Here is a 22,572-nt window from a genome sequence, read left to right on the forward strand (position 1 = left end):
TGTGTGTGTGTGTGTGTGTTGGGGGGGTGGGGGGGAGTACTCAATAAAAGCCTTTAAGCTCTAAGACAACTCCCATTTACCTCATTCACTGGACTCGAATACATCTGCTTGGTTTCCCCCCCACCCCCCACTCCCCAGGACTCTCAGACAAGGCTGCAGCGAGCTTCGGGGGGGGCCATGCTATCAGGGTAGAATAAGGACCAGCGGGAAGGCAGCCCCCCAAAGATGCTCAGACCTTCCCTCTGGACCTCAGCACACCCAGCTCTGGTCCAAGACCAGCCCACACCGGAGAGAACGCATACACTTGGAGATCACCAGACACAGCACAGAATCTCTGGGCCTCCGTTTCTCCATCTGTAAAATAGGAATACCCATCTAGCAGGAAACGCCAGGAAGCTGGGTGACCTCGCTGCTGGGGGCTTGTGGGGGGGATGGGGCTGGCGATGGGGCTGCGCTCTGCTCCCTCCCAGGGGCACGCAGAAAGCCAGCTGTCCCCAGAAGGAAACAAGAAGATCCTCGGGGCAGAGCCTCCTGGAATGTGGCAAGGGCTGTAGCTCGCTGAACCCTGCGTCGGAATCTTTCTTTAATTAGCTCTCAAGTAAGGGTAGTGCCGGCCCTGCGTGGCTGCACCCTTCCCTCCCGGCCTGGCACTGGGGGGGGGGGGGGTACCGTGAGCTCCTTTTGGGCATCAGCCAGCCCGAGCCGGAACTCACAACACAGAGGGCGGTGGGGACACGGGGCAGGGAGCTTCTACAGCAGGGGCCACAGGAGCAAGTGTGGGATCCTGTCAGCAGCCAGTCCATGCCACTTGTTCCACGCTGTTCCGTGGCTCCTGTACCCCATGCCCGGCACCCAAGGAGTCTTACCCAGCCTTGCTAAAGGAACCCAGAGGGTGGGCCTTCAGAGTCTGTTCGGGCTAGAGAGCTGGGGGACGCAGGGCAGACCCTCTCTGGCAGCTGCCAACACGCCGGACACAGTCCATCCATCGACTGCCCAGTCCGTTTCTGCCTCCCCCCCCCCCCCCCCCTCACTTGCAGCTCTGGAGCCGGGTCCTGTGGTGTTTCTCCTCTGTCAGCAGGGGGATGAAGGTGTCGCTGTGGGAGAGCTTCAGCCGGCTGCTGCCCCAGCTGGGGCCCTCCTTGGCGGCGGGCTCGGGGGGGAGGGTGTCCAGGTCGCTGCGGGAGCCCCCTGCCTTGCCCTCGGCCGCGCTGCTGGAGTTGAGCTCCATGAGCTCCAGCTCGTGCTTGGCGGCCGTCTCCAGGACGCGCTGCTTGTTGTAATACCTGACGAAGTTGTTGATGATGGGGTGGATGGGCAGCGCGATGGCGATGACGCCACACAGGAAGCTGATGGCGGCGTTGAGCTTGCCCAGGGTGGTCTTGGGGTAGATGTCCCCGTAGCCCACGGTGGTCATGGTGATGATGGCCCACCAGAAGGACTGGGGGATGCTCTTAAACAGGGTCTCGGGGTGGCTCTGCTCCATGGTGTAGCCTAGCGCGGAGAAGACGAAGATGCCCACGGCCAGGTACATGAGCAGCAGGCCCAGCTCCTTGAAGCTGCGCTTGAGGGCGTAGGTGAGGGTCTGCAGGCCCGACGAGTGGCGGGCCAGCTTGAAGACGCGCGCGACGCGCATGATGCGCAGGGCCTGCACGGCCTGCTGCACGTTGGTCAGCTCCATCATGCGGGCGCCCAGGTGCGTGAGCGTGAGGCTCACGTAGAAGGGCAGGATGGCCAGCACGTCCACGATGTTCATGAAGGACAGCGCGAAGCGCAGCTTGTTGGGCGAGGAGAAGAGGCGCAGCAGGTACTCGAGCGTGAACCAGCCGATGCAGGCCGTCTCCACGTTCTCCAGCGTGGGGTGCTCCACGCGGTTGCCGTCGGCGTCCAGCACCTGCAGCTCGGGGATGGTGCCCACGCACATGACCACGGAGGACACGAGGATCAGCAGGAAGGACAGCACGGCCACCACGCGGGCCGGGCACGAGGACTCGGGCTTCTCCAGGAACTTCCACACGCGCTTCTGGCCGCGGCGCCAGCGGCCCTGCGCCGCGTCCCCGCCCAGGTCGTCGAGGATGAGGCGCACGCGCCGCGCGATCTCCTCCAGCTCCTCGCGCTTCTCGCTCAGGTGGCTCTTGCAGCAGTCGTCCAGGAACTTGAGGTCCACCTTCCAGAAGTCCATCTCGTTCTTGAAGCAGATGGGGCAGATGCCCTTCTTCATGTGCACCTCCCCGAAGTAGTACACCTCGATGACGCACTTGAACGCGTCCGGGTCCCGGTCGAAGTAGAACTCGCGCCGCCCGGGGTCGTAGTCGTCGCACAGGGAGAAGATGGTGTCGTAGCCCCCGGCCAGGCAGGTCATGAGCTCGGCCAGCCGCGTCTCCGGGTACCGGCTGAGCAGGTCCCCGTACAGCACCTGCCGCACGCCCCCCACGTTCACCACGATCTCCAGGTCCTCGCCCGCCGCCGCCAGCGCCGCCGCCGCCGAGCCCGGGCTGCCGCCGGGCTGCTCCGCCGCGCTGGGCGCCTCCGACCCGTCCATGCTCCCCGCGATCGCCGCCGCCGCCGCCGCCCGCCGCGCAGCCAGTGCCGCCGCCGCCGGTGCGCGGCCCTCCGGGCGCTCACAGCCGGCCGCCGCCGGGGGCTGGGGCGCGCGGCGGGGGAGGCACGCACCCGGCCCGGGCCCCCCCGGCGGGCATCCGGGCGCGGGGGCGCACGAGCGGGCGATGGGGGGGGTGGGGGGGGTGTGCGGGGTCGGGGTGGCGGGGGGCGGCGGGGGGGCCTCCTCTTACCACTCAGCCCCCGATCCCCCCGGGCGGCGGGCTCCGCAGCTTCGGCTCCGGCCAGGCGGGGGTCCCCGTCCTCCTCCCTCCTCCTCCCCCGGGCGCGCCGGCGGGCGGGTCCCGGAGCTGCCGGCCCCGCCCCGCACCGCGCCGCACCGCGCGCTGCCGAGCGAGGAGTGCGGGGAGCGAACTTGGGCTCCTGCGCCCGAGCCCGTGTCTGAACACAATAGGGATTCCTGCCTGACGTCAAGCGCTGTCCGACTGTACCCTCTTCTGGTGAGATCCCGCGCCGCAGCCGCCCGCGGGCGGGCGGGAGGGAGGGCGGGGGGGGGGGGGGGGGGACCCTGGGGCGGACGGACGCGCGCCCCGCGGCCGCCCCGCCAGCCAGCGCCGCCCGCCCGGAGGACCCCGGGGCCGGGCTCCCCGCTCTCTGCCCGGCCGGCCGCGCGCGGGAGCGGGCGGCGGTGACCCGGAGCGACCGCCTGTTGCCCGGCAGGAAATGGAGTCAGGAAGCCCCGGGCGGGCCGGGCCGCTGTCTGCTCTTCGACCCCGGCGGGACCGGAAGGTCTCCGGGTCTTCTCGTCTAAATTCAACCTGGGTCACTTTCACCCCTGACACGACTGGGGACACCTATTCCAACCCCTCTAGGACAGCGCCCCCCTCCCCGCCCCGTTCCCCACTCCCCACGAGGCCTCTGCTCTTCGGGCAGGCTGTCCGTGCCCCGCCCCTTCTATCTTTTCAGCCGTCGGGTGTCTTTCCAGAACCATCTCACGACCTTTGAACTGGCTTAGCTTCCAGCCCGCTGCCCTCCGCATTCGCCCTGGGGTGGATCTACAGCCAGGGTGACCACGCCAGCCAGGGTGACCACGCCGGCCAGTGTCCACACCTTCACAGTGACTCACAGAACCCCACAGCAGAACACGCAGCCCGAACCGTGGTCTTTAGGTGGCACTGATCTATGTGGCAGGCGCCTGGGGGAGGGAGGAGCTTTAGAACTCGGGGAGATGGGCATGGGGGAAATCTACTTTCCCTTGGCTTTCCCTGCACACCTGAGGCTGCTCTTTAAGAAGGTTGCTAGAAGAGGAATGTTGGGGGCTCACACTTGAAATCTGAGTTACTCAGGAAGCTGAGATTTGGAGGATCACAGCCAGCCCGGGAAAGAGAAACTAATGGGACTCCATCTCCAAATAACCAGCAAAAAACCAGGCTGGAGGAGTGGCTCAAGTAGTAGAATGCCTGTTGAGTGAGCAAGTCAAGCAAGCAAGAAGCCCTGGGCTCAGGTCCTGATACCCAGCCCTCCCCCCCCAAAAAAAGTTACTAGGACTATATTCTGTAGGTTGGGTGTTTAAAAACTTATGGGCACGTTCCTTAATGGATCATGAAATCAATCGACTTGGTCAGTGACCTACTTTTCTTCTTCACTGAGATCCTATGAGAGTACCTAACACACGGTATTTCTTAGCGAAACATCTTATAAATTTCATTTGGTTTCCATTTGACATGTTACTCCGATTATGAAATCAAGGCTCAGAGAAGTTGGATGATAGTAACAGTCAACATTCTGTATTCCAAACGTAGTATGTGCCAGGTGCTCTCTGAGTCCTTGCATTTTGTGCTTGGTACTCCCTGAGTGCTTGTGTTTTTATAGTGAGTTTCCACAGCAATTCCCTGAGGAAATAAGAGGGTTTGGTAACAACCACATTACACAATGTCTGAAAGCCACTGGGCTCTGGGGTGTGTTCCATCCAATGCACCACCACAGGCTACCCATGTACTGGCGGGCATTCAGCTTCCAGGCCCCGTGCCCCTCTACTCACAGTCAAGTCCAACTTGCATCTCACTCTGAGCCTAATGTGCTTAAAAGGACCTCTTCATCCGGCCCATTATTTAAATATTCATTGAGCTCCTAAGACACACAGCACATGCCACGCCCCACCCTGAGTGTAAGACAGAGTTAATGCTCTCGCGGAGACTTTCTTAAAAGTAATCATTACAGTTTGAGAGCCATCGATGTCATCGGAAAGGTGTGTCCAAGGTGTGGCACTTTGCTATAGTTAAAATACTAGAAACCCTGGCGCCAGTGGTTCCCGCCTATGGTCCTAGCTACTCAGAAGACTGAGATCTGAGCATCTCAGTTCAAAGCCAGCCCAAGGAAGAAGAATCCAAGAGACTGTTATCTCCACAAAGAACCAGAAGGAGAGCAGGGGCTCAAGTGGTAGAGTGCCAGCCTTGAGCAAAAATAAGCTAAAGTATAGTACCCGGGGCCTGGAGTTCAAACCCCAGTATTGGCAATCAATCAACCAACCATCAGTCAATCCTAGTAGTGAAATGATGGCGATCCCAGCACCCAGGCACTGAGTGGGCAGCAACTGTGGCTGACTGGCCGTGGCTGGCCTTCCTGCTATGGGCAGGACACAGCCATTTCCCCTTCCAACCTACACAGAGGCCTCAAAGGAACCAAACCGTCAGGTACTCCGAGCTTGGGCATCCAATCTCCAGAGATTTCCAGACAGCACTGTGAGTTTGGACAACCAGTCTCCAGAAATTTCCAGACAGTAAATGTATGTGCTGTTTCCACCAACCAGGTTGGAGTGCTTGTCACAGCAGCGCGAGCTGACTAGTACATTTTCCTCCCTTCATCCCTACCAAGTCCTTCCTGGACCTACCACCTCTCAAATCTCTGGGTACAGGTCCCACACCCCTACAGCCCATCTGGATTTTGTGAGAGATCAGGCAGTAGGTCCATAAATAAACAAACAAATATAAAAGGCCAATGAGTTTTCTTCTTGTTGGTCAATGTTAAATAGAAACTTGAGCAGCAGTTTGGACCCATTTAGAAATTTGGGGACAGTTAAATCGGCAAAAGAAAGGTCTGGACTTCGAGGCTAAAAATGGAAAGTTCCTTGCTGTGGTGTATTCAGGTCTGCACAGGACTTCTGTGGAAACAGTACTTTTATGGCATCTGGAAGGGGGGATGGGGGGGGACAATCCGAAGCATAGAACCTTCTCTTAGAAACAAGCCGCATTTTTATTTTGTGGGCTTTAAATGGGAGAGGAGAAACTCATAATCTATTCAGGCATTATGGGAAATGATTGTTTGAGCTTTGCTTTGTTTATTAATTTTTTAATTTGTTAAACAATAACATTTTGGGCTACGGAATACTCAATTTCCATGACACTAATTAAAACCAGCATATGTGTACCTGTGATTTGTCTAGACAATGAATAATGCAAGCTCTAATCTATTCCTTTTTGATGAACTAATCAGTTCTGCGCAGTTAAAATTTCTTTGTGTGCTGCTGAATGTAATAATACCTTTCATCAAAATTGAGCTCTGTGCTACATCCGAACTCGCATTTCATTATTTGCCTCACCCCCATCAGTACCAGCAGGCCTGCCCCACCCCCTCACGCGGGATTTGAATGACAAAAGTCCCGGCCTCTCCAGTTCTCCAAGTGACCTGGACCCGTGGAGGTGAAGTGCAGACTGCAGACTGGGGGGCAGTTGATCGCTGATGGAGGATAGGTGGAGAAGAGAATGAGGTAAAACAGGATCAGCCCAAAACCAGCTGCTTTGCTCCATAATGCCTCGATTCCTCACCAGCACAACGGAACGCGTGACCTTTTCTTTCCTGACTATAGGAATTACAGGAAGAAATAAGCTAGGAGACCGAGCAGGTTCCAGAAACGGAAAGGGGCGGAAGACACTGGACACGGAGGCAGTCAGGAGTGGGGAGGGGAGCCGGCCGAGGGTCCAGTTCCACGAGGCCGCGCCCCTCCTCCCTTCCACCTCTCACCCCTTCCCCTTCCCTCCCCCTGGCTCCCGCCTCAGCTCAGCTCTGACTCATCACCCCCTGGGGCTGGGGCGAGGAGTGGAGGGTAGGAAACCCCTTGAGGAGCCGCCCCTGCCTCAGGACGCACGCGGGAGTGGGGTGGGATGGAGTGTTGGTATTCGTGCCTTGTGGGACGCCTCCTGTGGCTACTCAGGAGGCTGAGATCTGAGGACTGCCCTTGGCAGGTCTGTGGGGCTGTTATCCCTGGGTAATCAGCAGTGAGGCAAAAGTGGAGCTGTGGCTCAAGGGGTAGAGTGCTAGCCTTGAGCACAAAAGCTTAGGGTTCAAACCCCAGAACTGGCACAAGAACAACAAAACGTCATGGGAAGGTAAGCAAAACGGTCTTTAAAAAAAAAACAAAAAACAAGTCCTTCAGCTGGGCGCTGGTGGCTCACGCCTGCAATCCTAGCTACTCAGGAGGCTGAGGACGAGGAGCCCAGTTCAAAGCCAGCCCAGGCGGACATACTGGAGAAACTTTTATCCCCAACTAACCAGCAAGAAAGCTGGAAGTGGAGGCGCGGCTCATGTGAATAAGCTAAGCGAGAGCTCAAAGCCTTGCGCCTTGAGAAAGGCTTTGGTTTTTTCTGTTTTAGTTTGAATTGACAAATGAGTCTGTAGACTTATAGGATGCAATGCGATGTTCCAATTTGTGCATATATTATAGAATGAGCAGACCAGGCTGATTCGAACATTCTTTACATCAAGTGCTTATTTCTTGAAGTCTATGCTCTTAGCCGTCTGGAAATATACACTACAAGATGATTATTGTTATTTCTATTGTCGTTGTTGCTGTGCTTTGTAGTGGGTCACCAGAACCTATTTCTGCTACGGTGAACACTTCATAGCTTCTAGGCTGGGTGCCAGTGGCTCAGGTCTGTAATCTTAGCTACTCAGGAGGCTGAGGTCTGAGGATTGCAGCTCGAAGCCAGCCTGCGCAAGAAAGTCCACGAGACTCCTCTCTTCAGTTAATTACCAAAGAAGCTGAAACTGGAGCTGCAGGTCAGGTGGTAGAGTGCTGGCCTGGAGCAAAAAGGCCAGCATAGGCCTTAGATTCAAGACCCAAGATCAGCAATAATAATAATAATAATAATAATAAAACCTTTGATGGCTGCCTCTACTTTCTCTGTCACATCCCCCTACACCCCAGGTTCTGGAACCCACCAGATTTCCAGGTTCTGGAAATCTACTCTTTTTTTTTTTTTTTTTTTGGCCAGTCCTGGGCCTTGGACTCAGGGCCTGAGCACTGTCCCTGGCTTCCTTTTTGCTCAAGGCTAGCACTCTGCCACCTGAGCCACAGCGCCCCTTCTGGCCGTTTTCCATATATGTGGTGCTGGGGAATCGAACCTAGGGCCTCGGGTATACCGAGGCAGGCACTCTTGCCACTAGGCTATATCCCCAGCCCTGGAAATCTACTCTTGACGTATATGATTTCATCTTTTACAGACTCCATATATAAGCTAGATGACTCAGTACTTATCCTGTACCCTGGCTTCTTACATTCAGTAACAATTCTAGATGAATCCATATTGTTGTGAATAACAGAATTTCCTTCTTGTTTAGGGTAGTCAGTATTTCCACTGTGCACATAAACTATATGTACCTGTTCATCTATTCATGGGCACCTTGCTGTTATTATTTGTTGTTTGGGGGGGGTGTCTTCAACTGAGGTCCTTAAGTTTTTTTGTTCAAGGCGAGTGCTCGACCACTTGAACCACACCTTCATGTCTAGATTTTTTTTTTCCAGAGCTGAGGACTGAACTCAGGGCCTTGCACTTGCCTGGCAAGTGCTCTTCCTCTGAGCTAAATCCCCAACTTCATATCCAGATTTTTACTGATTAATTAGAAATAAGAGTCTCACAGACTTTCCTACCTGGGCTGGCTTTGAACCACAATCCTCAGATCTCAGCTTCTTCATTTTTTTTTCCCCAGTCCTGGGCTTGGACTCAGGGCCTGAGCACTGTTCCTGAGCTTCTCTTTGCTCAAGGCTAGCACTCTGCCACGTGAGCCACAGCACCACTTCTGGCTTTCTTTCATATATTTGGTGCTGAGGAATTGAACCCAGGGCTTCATGTATACAAGGCAAGCACTCTACCACTAGGCCATATTCCCAGCCCTAGATCTCAGCTTCTTGAGTGACTAGGATTATAGGCATGAGCTATTAGTGCCCAGTTAGTAGCTACCGTTTCGCTTTTAAAAAAAGAAAAGAAACAGCAAATGCCCTGTACATCACCTTTATAATAACAATTTTAAAAATGTTCAAAGGAAACAACTAATGATGTTTAGAACAGATCTGTCTGTGAGCACCCAAGTTCACTGATTTTACTGCCTCGTTAACGGTACAGCCTGGCATGCCCCAAGCTGGTCCTCGGAGCAGCCCCGGGGAGCGGGGACTTGGGCAACGCGGGCAGCAGCAGGAGTTGCGGGCATCAGAGAAGGGACGCACACTTGGGAGCAGTGGGCCGGTTCTGGCCCTGTGGTGCCCTGGCCCCGGCCCCTTATCTGTCCTTGCTTACGGTGTGGGAAGCGTGGGGAGGGGCCTGGCCCGGGGGTCAGCGGAGGAGAGGAAGGGAATGTGGAGAGGGGGACCAGCAGGGAGGGAGGTGGATGGAGGGAGGGTGGGAGGGAGAATGGAGTAAAGAGACAACTGGGACAGGTCTTCCAATGTCTGGAAGAAGATGTCACGTCAGGCAAGACTTGGTGATTGCTGTCGTTTGGGGGATGATTCGGTACTCAAGAACCGAATGATGATGCTGTCATGCGCCTTGGCACCGTCTTCCGGATCAGCCCCCAGTCATTGGGAGACGCGGCTTGCGCGCCCTAGCAGGGCACCGGCTCTGCGGCAGAGGCCCTGGGGCTTAGGAAGGAGAGCTGCCTCATGGGCTGAACAATCTAGCAGGGCCCCCAGGCCCCCCCTGAGGTCTACCTTCCACCCAGCCGCACTGTCCTCGCCTGGACCTCCCCAAGCAGGTGGGCGGCACCCAGTGATGCACAGCTCAGGACAGCCAGGGACAGGGAGGAGTGTGGCCAGATGAATAGCGGGCGGCACCCAGCGACACACAGCTCAGGACAGCCAGGGACAGGGAGGAGTGTGGCCAGATGGATGGACGGACAGACCAGGTCGCCTCTCCAAACGAGATCCCGCCTCCTCGCCTCCCGCAGGGCCTCCCTACCTTGCAGGAAGCCATCGCCGTGGAGCCCAACTGCCACCGTCTAAGCCATCACACCATCCTATTGACAGACGCACGTCCCTTCCCTCCATGCCGGCTTTGCAGAAAGGGGAGGGGCCCACTCCCAGACCACACCCAGCATTTCCCAGGCCACGGTTGTGAGGAATGGACAGAAGTCACTCCCACCACAATGACGGCAGATTTTCTGATATTGAGAAAAATGACCTATCCTCCTGGAAAAAGAAACAGGGAGGCCTGTGATTCTGGACGCTGGTGTCGTTCGTCTCATAGCCCTGAGGAAAGTCGGCCTTCGAGACCGACCGCTGAGGGTCCACGGCAGACCGTGGCGCGGGTTGGCTGCTTCTTGCAGCCTTCGGGGAAGACCTGCCGAGGGAGAAAGACGGGGCCTGGAGCCGGGCGCTGGGGGCGCACGCCTGTCACCCTCGCTACGCAGGAGGCTGAGATCTGAGGGCTGAGATTCAAAGCCAGCTTGGGAAGAAACGTTCACGAGACTCATCACCAGCCAACCGCCCACACAGGGGGAAGTAGAGCTGCAGGACGGGGCTCGGGCCCCCCGCTGGCGCATCCCTGCCACGCACACACGCTTCAAAATAAAACATGCATCACGCCGGGGGGGTCTGAACCTCCCCGGAAGACGCCCAAGGTCGCGAGCAAGAAGAACTGCGCTGTGGTGTGAGGAACGAGGAGGGGGCTGAACGCCCACGGGGAACGGCGGGGCGGGGCTGAGGTTAGCAAAGGAACCGGGCAGGTGGACGCGGGAAGTTCCAAGGAAGGAAGGCCCGGAGGGAGGGAGTCGAGGCAGGCAGTGTCCAAGCCAAGATGGTGTCCCGTAAGATGCGGGACTCCTCCCCTAGAGAGAGGAGGGCCTGAGAGAGATGACTGCTTCTGCCCACAAGGACAGGGCCTTTCACTCACTCGGAATGGTTCTTCTGGGAGTCGTGCCACGTGCCTGGAGGGAGGGAGGGAGGGAGGGAGGGATGGGCCCCTCGGGGGGAGGGACGGGCGGGGAGATGGAGCTTCACAAAAATCCCCGATGGGCCAGCAGCCCCGAGGTTCACTCAGTGGTTCAGCCCAATGGTTTACACTCATTGTATCAGCTGGTCAGTGATGTGTGTGTGTGTGTGTGTGTGTGTGTGTGTGTGTGTTTACTGGCACTAGGGCTTGAACTCAGCACCCGGGCGCTGTTGGGTAGCTTTCTCACTCAAGGCTGGCTCTCTACCACTCGAATCACAACTCTACTTCGGGCAAATCTCACAGACTTTCTTGCCCAGGGCTGACTTTGAACCATCAATCCTGGGCTCCGAGCCTCGTGAGTAGCTAGGGTTACAGGTGTGAGCCACTGGGGCCCAGGTTGAGCTGGGAACTGAGTCTCTGCCTCAGTTTCCATCCTAGGGTCTGTCAGCAGCTCTTGTGCAGAGCTATCCCCCATCCCACACTCAAGGGCCTGGAACCAGCCATTTATTACCCACAAACATCGCACTTCCTTCCCGCCAGATGGCCCCTGCTCTGGGCATCGGCTCATCGTCAGTGAGGACTGGGAGGGCATCGCTCCCGCCCGGCAGCAGGTCGCAGGAGGGAGACACAGAATCTACACAAGGACACTCAGGCCAGGGGCTGGAGGCTCTCGCCTGCAATCCTAGCTGCTCAGGGGGCTGGGATCTGAGGATCATGGTTCAAAGCCAGCCTGGGCAGGAATGTCTGTGAGACTTCTGTCTCCAGTTAATCTCGGAAAAAGTCAGAAGTGGGTCTGTGGCTCAAATGGTGGTGCGCTAGCCTTGAGCAAGAGCAGCTCAGGGACTGCGCCCAGCCCCAGAATTCGGGCCCCAGGACTGGCAAAAGAAAAGGAGAGGAGAGAAGCGAAAAGTAAAAGAAAAACAAGCCGACGCCGAGGAGCCCTTTGTGCCAGCGGTTACTGGGGACGGACGCAGTGGGAGAGGAGGAGGCCAAGCTGCCTCACCCCCTCGCTGAGGAATCCACAGCTTCCAGAGAGACTTTCCCGGCAGGACCGGGCCAAGGCAGCCCGATCAGAAGCTCCTGCCCAGATGGGTCTTGGAGCGTGGGTAGCCCTGGCAAGGGGGCCCCAGAGCAATGCCAGTGAGGCGGGAAGCAGCTGCTGGGGGTCAGGGCCAGCCAGGGCCCTCTGAGCCCTCCCCATGGGGGTGGGTACGGCCTATTCCTTCTAAAGAAGACTTGGTTTGCCTGATGTGGGGTCACGTAAGGACAGCGCACGGTGGCTGGTTTTCTTCAGGGCTTCTCTGCGTCAGGCCCGGGCTTCCGATTCGGGGACGGCGAGCGGGGACTGGGCAGAGGCTGCCCGGTGCCCATCAGAGGGGAGGGGGCCTCTGCAGGAGCGGCTGGGACGCTGGGTTTTTCTCTGCGCTGAGCTCAGCCCAGGGCTCGGCCTGTCAGAGGGCCGTCTCCGCAAGCCCCCGGGATGAACCTGATGCACTCCATGGACATGGACCAGGGGAGAGAGGGCTAACAACCGAACAAGCACGTCCAAAGCAGAATCGCAGTATTTCAAGATGGAACCAAGGCAGGCGTCAGTGCTCACAACCATAATCCTAGCTTACTATACTAGGAGGCTGGGATCGGAGGGATGTGGTTCAAAGCCACCTTGGGCAGGAAAGTCTGTGAGACTCTTATTTCCAATTAATCACACAAAAAAACAAACACCTGGAAGTAGAACTGTGGCTTAAGTGATAGAGTGCCAGCCTTGAATGAATAAACTAAGGACAGCACCCAGGGAGCCCCAGGACCAACACCAGCATGAAGGGAGGGAGGGAGGGAGGGAGGGAGGGAGGGAGGGAGGGAGGGAGGGAGGAAAGAAGGAAGGAAGGAAGGAAGGAAGGAAGGAAGGAAGGAAGGAAGGAAGGAAGGAAGGAAGGAAGGAAGGAAGGAAATAAGGAAGGAAGGGCCGTGAAGACATTTTCAATTTTGTCCCAAAAGCCCCCTGTAAGACCACAACCTTCTCAGCAAGTCATTTGCCATGAGACTGTGTGTGTGTGTGTGTGTGTGTGTGTGTGTGTGTGTGTGTGTGTATGTGTGTTTCTGGGCATGGAATTCGGGGTTGTGTGGAGGTAAGACATGCCTTAACTAATTTTGCAGCACTCCCTGAAATGGTTTATCATAAACATAGCCTTGTTTCACGCTCTATGAAAGAACTGTAGTGACAGAGCCACGGTTAACAATGGTTAATCATCTCCTTTCGTCCAAAGAAGATTCTCTGGAGTTGAGGGGAGCAAAGCAATGTGCCATCCCTAGATTTGCCACTAATGTGTAAGGCCGTGGGCAAATTATTGAACAAAATCAGGTTCTACTCACGAAACAGTATTTAGAAAATGAACTGTACAACTTGTGAGTGGGGATAGGAGGGGAAAAATCAGGTTCTGGAGCTCTTATCAGGCAGCTGTCTGTCAGTATGCTTGCTGGAATAAAACCTGTAAACTGGGGCTGGGAAGGTGGCTTAGTGGTAGAGCGCTTGCCTAGCATGCATGAAGCCCTAGGTTCGATCACCATGTAAACAGAAAAAGTCAGGAATGGCCCTGTGGCTCAAGTGGCAGAGTGCTAGCCTTGAGCAAAAGGAAGCCAGGGACAGTGCTCAGGTGCTGAGTTCAAGCCCCAGGGCTGGCAAAAAAGAAAGGAAAAAAAACCCACGTAAACTCTGAGGCATGAGCCCATGTAAACCCCACCTGCCTCTTCAATTTCTAAGACCCTTTTTTAATCCCTGTACTCTAGAAATGTCCTAGACACTGAACATTTCTCCCTCCCTCTTCCCTCTCTCCCCCTCTCTCTCTCTCTCTCTCTCTCTCTCTCCTCTCTCTCTGTCCTGTCTTCTTCCTGAATGCACCCGCCGCTCTGGGCAGCCAGAGTAGCCACATATTGAGTTTGGAGCTTAGGGGGTGGAAAATGCGACGGGAACTGATTCCCTGAAAGGTCTCCCGAAACAAGGAGTCCCTCAGCGATAATTGCCCACTCTGTCCCCTCTCATCAGCCCCCACCACCCCCCTCCAAGCAGCTGGGCTCGAAACTGTCTGCTGCCTGCCTCCTGGGGCTCGCTCCTTAACTCTTCCATTCCCAGGAATACTTCACGCCTGTGCACGCGCGCACACGCGCGCACAGACACACACACACACACAGCAGCCCACCAAGGGGCCTCGCAGCACCCCAGGGGGTTAAGCGGGATGGAGTGGCCGGATGCACCGCCGCCAGCCAAGGGAGATTGGCCCCGCAAAGCCACCAGCAGAAATGAACCGCGAACCCCCGCGTTGGCTCATTTGTAGTCTTGGCAGCTTGTCCGTACTAAATAAATGCCTTACAAAGAGACCTTGATTTTGATCGCTTTTAAACGGGAGCGGGGTTGATTTACTCTGTGTCTGATTTCCACAAAAACCATGCCATGCGGGCTTTCGAGAGCTCTATCCCTCAGTCTCCCGCGGTAAATGGACTTTTAAATAAGCACAGCCACGGGCTCCAAGCCCCGTCAGGAGCCGGGGTGAAGGCTGAAGCAGGCACCCCCTCCTACACCAGCCCATCGGCTCCCGGAAGGGAGGCTGGGGAATAGAGGGCAAGGCCCTTGAGGAAGTGTCTCTGAACGTCTACAGCCGGCCTCATACCTAATGGGGAGCTCTCTGGTGTAGCGGCGGCTCCCCATCAGGACCAGGAGCAAGGCAAGGGGACCCTTCGCCACCCTCCTTCCCGGCGTTTTACTAGAGGTCCCAACCGGTGCACCAAGGCACGAGAAACACCACAGGGCTGAGGTTGCCTCCTATGCGCAAGGTCCAGGGCTCACTCCTCGATCCCACGGGAAGAAAAAGACCAAAGCTACAGCATCGAGGCGACGTGGCGGCGATGACAGGACAGACATCGCCACGGACAGACCGAAACAACAACAGAGAAAGCAACTTTGAAAAAGAAACACCGAAGGGAATGAAACACTTGCTTTCAAGATTGGATATAGAATACAGCAGGCACGGCAGTGTGGGACTGGCCCACAAAAAGACTCATGGATCGGTTGAGCAGAACGAAGGATCTAGAAAGAGGACTGACGAGCTGGGTGCCAGCGGCTCGCGCCTGCGATCTTAGCTGTTGGGGAGGCTGAGATGGGAGGATCACAGTTTGAAGCCAGCCTGGGCAGGAAAATCAATGAGACTCTTGCCTTCAATAAACTACTCCCGGAAAAAGCCAGACGTGGTGCCGTGACTCAAGGGGCAGAGCACTCGCCTTGAGCAAAAAGAAGGCACGGATAGAGCCCAGGCCCAGAGTTCAAGCCCCAGGACCGGCAAAACAAACAAACAAACAAATAAATAAATAAGAAGAGTACTGACATTTAGTAATCCATTAATTATTTTTATTTGTGTGTCTGTGTGCGCACACTCGTGTGTACATGCGTGCACACACACAGAGCCTGGGTGCTGTCCCTTAGCTTTTTTTTTTTCCTCAAGGCTCGCAAGCTACTACTTGAGTCACAGCTCCACTTGCAGCTTTTTTGTGGCTAGTTGGAGGTATGAGTCTCACAGAGACTGAGCTGGCTTTGAACTGTGACCCCCCCCCCCCCAGGTTTTGCCTACTGAGTAGCTAGGATCATGGGCATGAACCACCAACACCCAGCTTCGTGGACTTGTAGCTAAGGCAAAAAAAATAATGTAAGGAAACAGATTACGCTTGTCGATACTGGTGTGGTAGCGATTGGTTATCTACATGTTTTTAAAAAGGGAAAAAACGACTCAAGTTCATACTTCACACCATATACAAAAGTTAAACTACATCATAGGTCTAAGTATAAAGCTAGGGCTGGGGATATGGCCTAGTGGCAAGCGTGCCTGCCTCGTATACATGAAGCCCTGGGTTCGATTCCCAAGCACCACATATATAGAAAATGGCCAGAAGTGGCGCTGTGGCTCAAGTGGCAGAGTGCTAGCCTTGAGCAAAAAGAAGCCAGGGACAGTGCTCAGGCCCTGAGTCCAAGGCCCAGGACTGGCAAAAAAAAAAAAAAATTCTGTAAATATAAAGCTAGAAACTATAAAAATTAGAGAAAACCATAAAGGAAAATCTTTCTGACCTAGGAATTTGGCAAAGTAAGGTAAAACATGGAAAGCAGTCATCTAGACAGAAAAAGGGTTGGCCCACTGAAATTTCCTCAAAATAAAAATCTGCTCTTTGAAAGGTCACTAAGAAAAACTTTAGACTAAAATAAACTGCAGACTCCTAGATGGGAAGAACGTATTTGAAAAACATACATCTGATAATAGATTATATGCCAATTTTTAAAAATTTAACACTCAAGAAAATAAACCCATTTTATGGAGTATGTGTGTAGAGTGTGTGCTTGAATTCAAACCCAAGGCCTCACACACACGAGGCAAGAATTCTACCACTAAGCTACAAACCCAGCTCCATACAAGCCAATTGTAAATTAAGCAAAACCTTTGACTGGTAATACTGAGGATAAATAAGTACATGAAAAAAAAATTTCCACATCATTATGCACTAAGAAAATATAGATTAAAACTACAATGAGATACCACTACATGCCTATAGGAATGGCTACTATTTAAACAAAACACTAACAATATTAAGTGTTCGGAGAGATTCAGAGCAGTTGGAGCTTACATACTGCTGGGGGCGGGTAGTCACTTTGGGAAACACTGCTTAAAAGTAAAATGCACTTTTACCCAACCATTTCAGTCCTAGTGAAATAAAAACGCAGGCCTATATAAAGATGGTATGTGAATAGAAAGGTGGTGGATGTTTATAATCCCAGGCATTGAAAAGGCAGAGGCAGGAGGACTATTAGTTTGAGGCCAGACCAGGCAACTTTTTCTGGTTTTGTTGTTGTTGTTTTTTAGGGTTGGTCATGGGACTTGGACTTGGAGCTTGGGTGCTGTCCCAGAGCTCTTTTTGTTCAAGGCTAGCTCTCTACCACTTTGAACCACAGTGCCAGTTTTGGCTTCCTGGTGGTTAATTGGAAATAAGAGTCTCACAGACTTTTCTGCTTAGGTCGGCTTTGAACCATGATCCTCAGATCTCAGATTCTCGAGTCGCTAGGATTAAAGTTGTGAGCCACCAGTGCCCATCTGGAGAGGGAATAACATTAATAAGACATTATCTCAACAACAAAACACAAAATGAAAAAGATTGGTGTTGGTTTTTGAATGGGAGAGTGCTGGCTTAGTATGCCGAAGAAACTGGGTTCAATCCTGAGTACTGAAAACAAAAAAGATATGTACATGAATGTTCATAAAATCTGTATTTTTAATAGCCACAAATTAGAAACACTGTATACGGCCCTCAACAGATGAATGGATAAACACCCTGAGGGCATATCTAATACCATGGAATTCTACGGAACTAGAAGCGATGAACTCCTTACACATTGAACTTCACGGGTAGATCTTAAACTCATGCCCAGTGAGAGATGTCAGACACAAAAAGCCATCATATGAGTTCATTAGCCAGAAAAGGGCAAATCTATTAAGGAGAGAAATCAAATCAATGGCTGCCAGGAGCTGGATGCAGAAGAGTGATTGGCTTCCAAAGGAATGAGGTAGCCGGGCATTGTGGTTCATGCCTGTCATCCCTGTCATCTTAGCTACTCAGGAGGCTGAGCTCTGAGGAATCCAGTTCCAGGCTAGCTGTTGGGGAGGGGAGGAATCATCCATCGTCCCTGAGATTCTTACCTCCTATTCACCAGCAGAAAGCTGAACTTGGAGATGTGGCTCAAGTGGTAGAGCAGCAGTCTTGGTGTGGAAAAAGCCAAACAAGAGTGAAAGGCCTTAAGTTCGAGCCTCTGTACCAGCACGACAAAACAAAAGCAACCGACGAGAGGACATTGGGAGACGATAGAAATACTCTGTCTGGATCTTAGTAATGTTGCATAATGATACGCATACCACAAAATCACTCATCTCTACACTTAAATTTTTCAGCATGTAAGTCATACTTTAATATACACCTGACTTTAAAACTTTTTAAGTATTATCATTACCATATTCCGGGGCTGTTTTGTCCTTTTTACACAAAAGGTTATCATTAGCATGAGAGAAAAGAAGCATTATTTATACCAATATCTTCTGATTAATACATGACTAAATCCTATATTTTGTATAAAGAGCTATAAATGCTGACACCTACCACACTCACAAGGAACACACTGTGCCTTGTACCTGACAAGAGCACCCCGTGTTTCTGCTTCTATAATAATCCCTGGCAAGGCACAGGGGGCGGAAGTGGCGGTATTATTATTATTCCTTCTCCTGTGTGTCTTCAAGCATGGCCACGGGAGGTAGGCAGGGCCAGAATGATGATTTCTTCTGATTTTGAATCTGTGTCTTTGGGGACACAGAGATTGTTGCGAGTTTTCCTTCAACTTAGTTCCCAAAGCAAGAAAGTAAAAATAATGAGGAGGTAGGAGGTTTATGCCTAACTAGAAGCCCAATTGAGAGGGGGGAAAAATTTAAAAATCAAAGAGAACTTGTTTACAGAACTGTGCTCTATTTTCAGCTCCTTCCGGAAACCTGAAATCTACTGGAAATAAACCTGAAAAGGCCCCCCATGCATTGGCACTGGGAGCCTGGGAAAGGGCATTGGCCCAGGTGTGACAGGCCCAGGCATGGCAGGGAGGCAGCCACCCGCCGTGACCCAGTCACAGCCTCCCACCAGGCCTGGAGATGCAAGTCCGATGACCTGAACCCAATCATGGTCCTCCCTGTACTCATAGCTGCTGAATGGAGGGGCCCCCAGTCCGGGGCAGCTGCCAGCACCTGCCCTATGTAGACAGAGAAGCCATGTTGCTTCCCCTGGACCTTGAGATTGTGCTAAACGTCGCTTCCTGCCGGGTGGCCCGGTCTATAGCTGCCTCACCCTTTAGGTGGTTTCACCTTGTCCGTCCAGATGGTCCATCCCGAGGGGACTTGCTCTAACCACTCAATCTGCAGGAGGGGGCTGCTTTTCAAGAGTCTGGAGAGAGAAAACAAGTTCTCCTGGAAATTGTGGGTTAAAGAAGTATCCTGAGTTGTACTGTGTCTCTCAAAAAAGGATGCGTGGAAATTCTAACCTCAGGGCCTCAAAATGTGGCCTTACTCGGATCAAGAGTCTAAAGGATTTAAGAAGTTAAATTAGATAAGGCCATAATGGAGTAGATTGGGCCCTTAATCCAACACGGAGCAGTGTCCTCATAAGAAACGGGACACATAGGGAATGAATACCATGGTTACACAGAAAGCGTGAGCAGGAGGATGATAGTCCTGGCCCACCTGGCCAGAAGTTCAGGTCCGCAAGCAAAATGAGTAGAAATATTTACTGTTATGAAGCTTTAGGAACCTATGAAATACTAATGAGAGCAGTAAACAGCATAGATCCTATATGACATCCAACAGAGACTATGCTGCATTTTATAGATGATTTTATAGCTAACCACATTTGATGCTGATAATATATGTATTGCTTTAGGGCCTAAGCTATACTGATGTCAGTATACCTGATCCCAAAACACAAAGACTTAAAATGGAGCCATGCTTCCGTCTGTCGCAGGAGTCTGCATGTCGGCAGTGAGCCGAGCCTTGCAGGTAACTCTGCTTAGGTGAGGTCATTTAGGGACCAGGTTCCTTCTGCCTGGTTGCTTTTCCATCTGGGTCACTGCCAACACTAGCTTCCCAAACCACTCCCTGACCCAGCTCAGAGAAGAGCAAGGAGGGCACAACTTCTTCACCTTAAAAAAAAAGAAATACATCTAGAAACGGTGCATCCCACGTGCTCTCACATCCTATTGGCTTGACCCTAATCCCGTGGAGAAGATTAGCTGGGAGAAAGGTCAGGAAACGTGTCTCCAGGGAAGTGTCACAGAGACAAAGGTTGTCACACCCACCAAGCAGAATCATTCCACAGAAGGCGGAGGACCGGGAGGCGTGGCACTCCCCAGGTTCAAAGCTTGACGTCTGTTGGTTTGTTTGGTTTGTTGGTTTGCTTCAGCTTGCCTTGTGTTGTTTTCTTTTTAAAATAGAATTGGTCTCAAACTTGTAATCATCCTGTCTCCGCCTCCTGAGTGCTGGGGTTAGAAGTATTCACCACCATGCCTGGCTAAAGCTTTTCATTGCTTTTAGAAGTGAATTCCATTTTTGAGAAGATCAGAATGATTTTAGGAAAGTATTTGATAAACTTTGCAGACAGTGGGTTCAAATTTCCATCCCATTAAGCCCTCTCCCCAGGTAAAGACCGTCAGAGGGAAGCCCAGGTGACAGACGGATGTTCCCTCTAGGGACTTCCTCCTGGTTGATGCCACAACCCTAAGAAGGACAAGTCAGGTCAGGCCCTCTATCTGGATGAGTTCTGTTTTCTGCAAAGAAGTTTGTATTCCCAATCACTCATTCATCATTCATTCATTCATTCATTCATCTAGTGAATACTTATTGAGTGTCCACTCTAAGCCTGACAAGGAAGCCATGGTGAACAAAATCCCCACAGTCTTGGAGAACATTCCGTAAGCATTTACAAGCAGGTGAAGGGCTCAGACAGTCATCAACCAGCCATACAAGACTCTCTGTCCTGGAAGAGAGGACTATGTTGCCTCTAGGAAGGAGGTGCTGGTGTTTGGGGGTTGCTGCCTGCCATAACTGCAGATGAGGGTCGCTATGTGTCTTCCTCCTCCTACCCCTGGTGGAGACAGTCAAGTCCAGCCACCTGCACCCCTCTAGCCCACAGCAGCATCTCGAGAGTGGCCATGGTCATGAACAGGTGGCCCTAAAGCAGACACAGAGGTCCCAGCATCAAGGCGCCGTTGAGTAACTCCTCACTTAGACACTGCCCGCCCGACGATGTCTAGAGGTTCACGTGTCTGAATGAAGACGTCCTCTTCTCCAGGAAGTCTCTGAACCTCAGGCTTTCACCGTGTATCATAGGCAATGTGTTCATCCTCCCCCACCTGCACCAGAGCCGCTGACACAGAGAAGCAGGCGGAGCAGGTAGAGCTGCCCTGCTAGAGGTAAAGAGCCTTCGGTCTGGAGATGTGGGAGGGCGGCTTGCATTGCATTGACCAATGAACCAAAGTCTGTCTGATCCCAGACTCCAGACCCCTGATATAGCACGTGTCTTCAGACCAACAGAAAGTCTCAGTTGGGAGAACAGTGACTTAAATTCCAAATTCCTCATCCTTTATGGAAATCTTATATGAAATCTTCAGCTGCTTAAACTTTAAAAAAGCTATTGAGAAAATACTCGTCTATAACTAGTTTTGCATGACTCACGCCCACAGCTATATCTGGATGCCTAAGCTGTTTGCCCAGCAGTAATAGCTTCAAGTTCTACAGCAGGGAGATTCAGAAGCAAATCTATATATTTTTTTCAACAAAAGCTTTAATCAGCAGGTGTCAGTGGTTCAGGGCTGTAATCCTAGATGTTCTGGAGGCTGAGATCTGAAAGTTGAAGTTCAAAGCCATCCCAGACAGACAAATCCAAGAGCCTCCTAAATCCAGCCAAAAGGTGGGAAAGGATAAGAGGAAAAGCTAAGCAAGAGTGTAAGAAGCTAAGCAAGAATGTAAGGCACTGAGTTCAAGCCTCAGTACTGTCAAACAAACATCATCACCACCACCACCATCATCATCTAAAATACATGCTGTAAGAAGATTCCACTTCCAGGAGCAGTTGGAAGGAACTTGGGGGCTGCCACCCCAGTGACACTGTTGGATGTTCTTTTTAAAGAAGCATTGTTTATTCCATCATTGAAGAAGCTGAAGGCAGAACTGGGATTTTAAGGCCAGTCTATGCAACATAGCAAAATCTTGTCTGAAAAAGGAAACAAAGAATGTTTAAATGATCTGGAAGAAGTCCTAAGAACATAGAGCAAAAGAAGCATTTAACCAAGAAAATCTACAAGAACTGGGTCAGAGGTGAGCACTTGTGGCATTTGCACCATGAACCCTGTGTGTTCTCCTCCCCACCCAGCTCAAGGTGACCTTGACATAGACCCCACAACGTGCAGAGGATGTCATGCAGGTTCCCCCTCTTCCCAGTGGGCAGCTCTCAGTGGGAGAGTTGTAATATCTGCTTTCCCCTCTTGCCCTGTAAAGGGAGGAATGGCGCCATTTCTCATGCCACCTCCAGCCCTCTGATATAGAGGCAAAAATTCTGGGCAAATACAGCAAAGAGGTAGTGGCTTGCTTCAAGATAAGGGTGCTCTCCAAAATAACAGATGGCAAAGCAATTCAGACAGGACTCAGTAGATTCTTAGAGATGTGCATGGTCATAGGAGGGCTGTTTTACCTAACAGAGCCGGGGGAAATACTGCTAAGAAGACTTTTCCACAAGTCAGAACAAATATCAAACACAGACCTGAAAAAGAGAACAAAAAAAAAGGGCCCATCCCTCCCCTCAAAGGATCCCACATTGAATCGAATCCATCAGTGGATAAATTTACACCCAGGATATCGTTGAAAACAAGGCAGCAATTTGTGAGCTTAACTATGGATGGGGTCAGGGAGAATGAGTCAAAGACAGTCCTGCCACCCCACCCCACCGCCGCCCGGGTGTCTGCATATGCCCAAGGCTGAGCCCTCTACTGTGCAGCATCTAAGCTGCAAACCATGTGGACTACAGAGCAAACTACACTAAAATAGCACAGCCAGCTGCTACACAAACCATCAAATCTCAGCAAACCCCAGTCCCCAGAGTTGTTACCATGTATTATTAAAAAGATTCAGTTTCCAACAAAAAATTAAGACATATAAAGAAACAAGAAGGTCTGATCTATATGTTTTGAGAAAGGAACAGAAAAGGAGAA

The 22,572-nt window shown here is 52.6% G+C and overlaps 1 protein-coding gene across 1 annotated transcript; it reads right to left on the bottom strand.

Moving 5' to 3' along the window:
• Positions 1-1,027: 1,027 nt before the first annotated feature.
• On the bottom strand, positions 1,028-2,539 carry Kcnf1 (potassium voltage-gated channel modifier subfamily F member 1). Its single transcript, XM_048352237.1, has one exon. The coding sequence runs from the start codon at positions 2,537-2,539 to the stop codon at positions 1,028-1,030; it is 1,512 nt and encodes a 503-aa protein (XP_048208194.1).
• Positions 2,540-22,572: the final 20,033 nt, after the last annotated feature.

The sequence above is a fragment of the Perognathus longimembris genome, chromosome 8 (genome assembly GCF_023159225.1).
Source record: "Perognathus longimembris pacificus isolate PPM17 chromosome 8, ASM2315922v1, whole genome shotgun sequence".
In the NCBI taxonomy this organism is placed as follows: Eukaryota; Metazoa; Chordata; class Mammalia; order Rodentia; family Heteromyidae; genus Perognathus; species Perognathus longimembris.

Coding starts and splice junctions, on each gene's coding strand:
- Kcnf1 (XM_048352237.1), bottom strand. CDS start 2,539: ATGGACGGGTCGGAGGCGCCCAGCGCGGCGGAGCAGCCCGGCGGCAGC.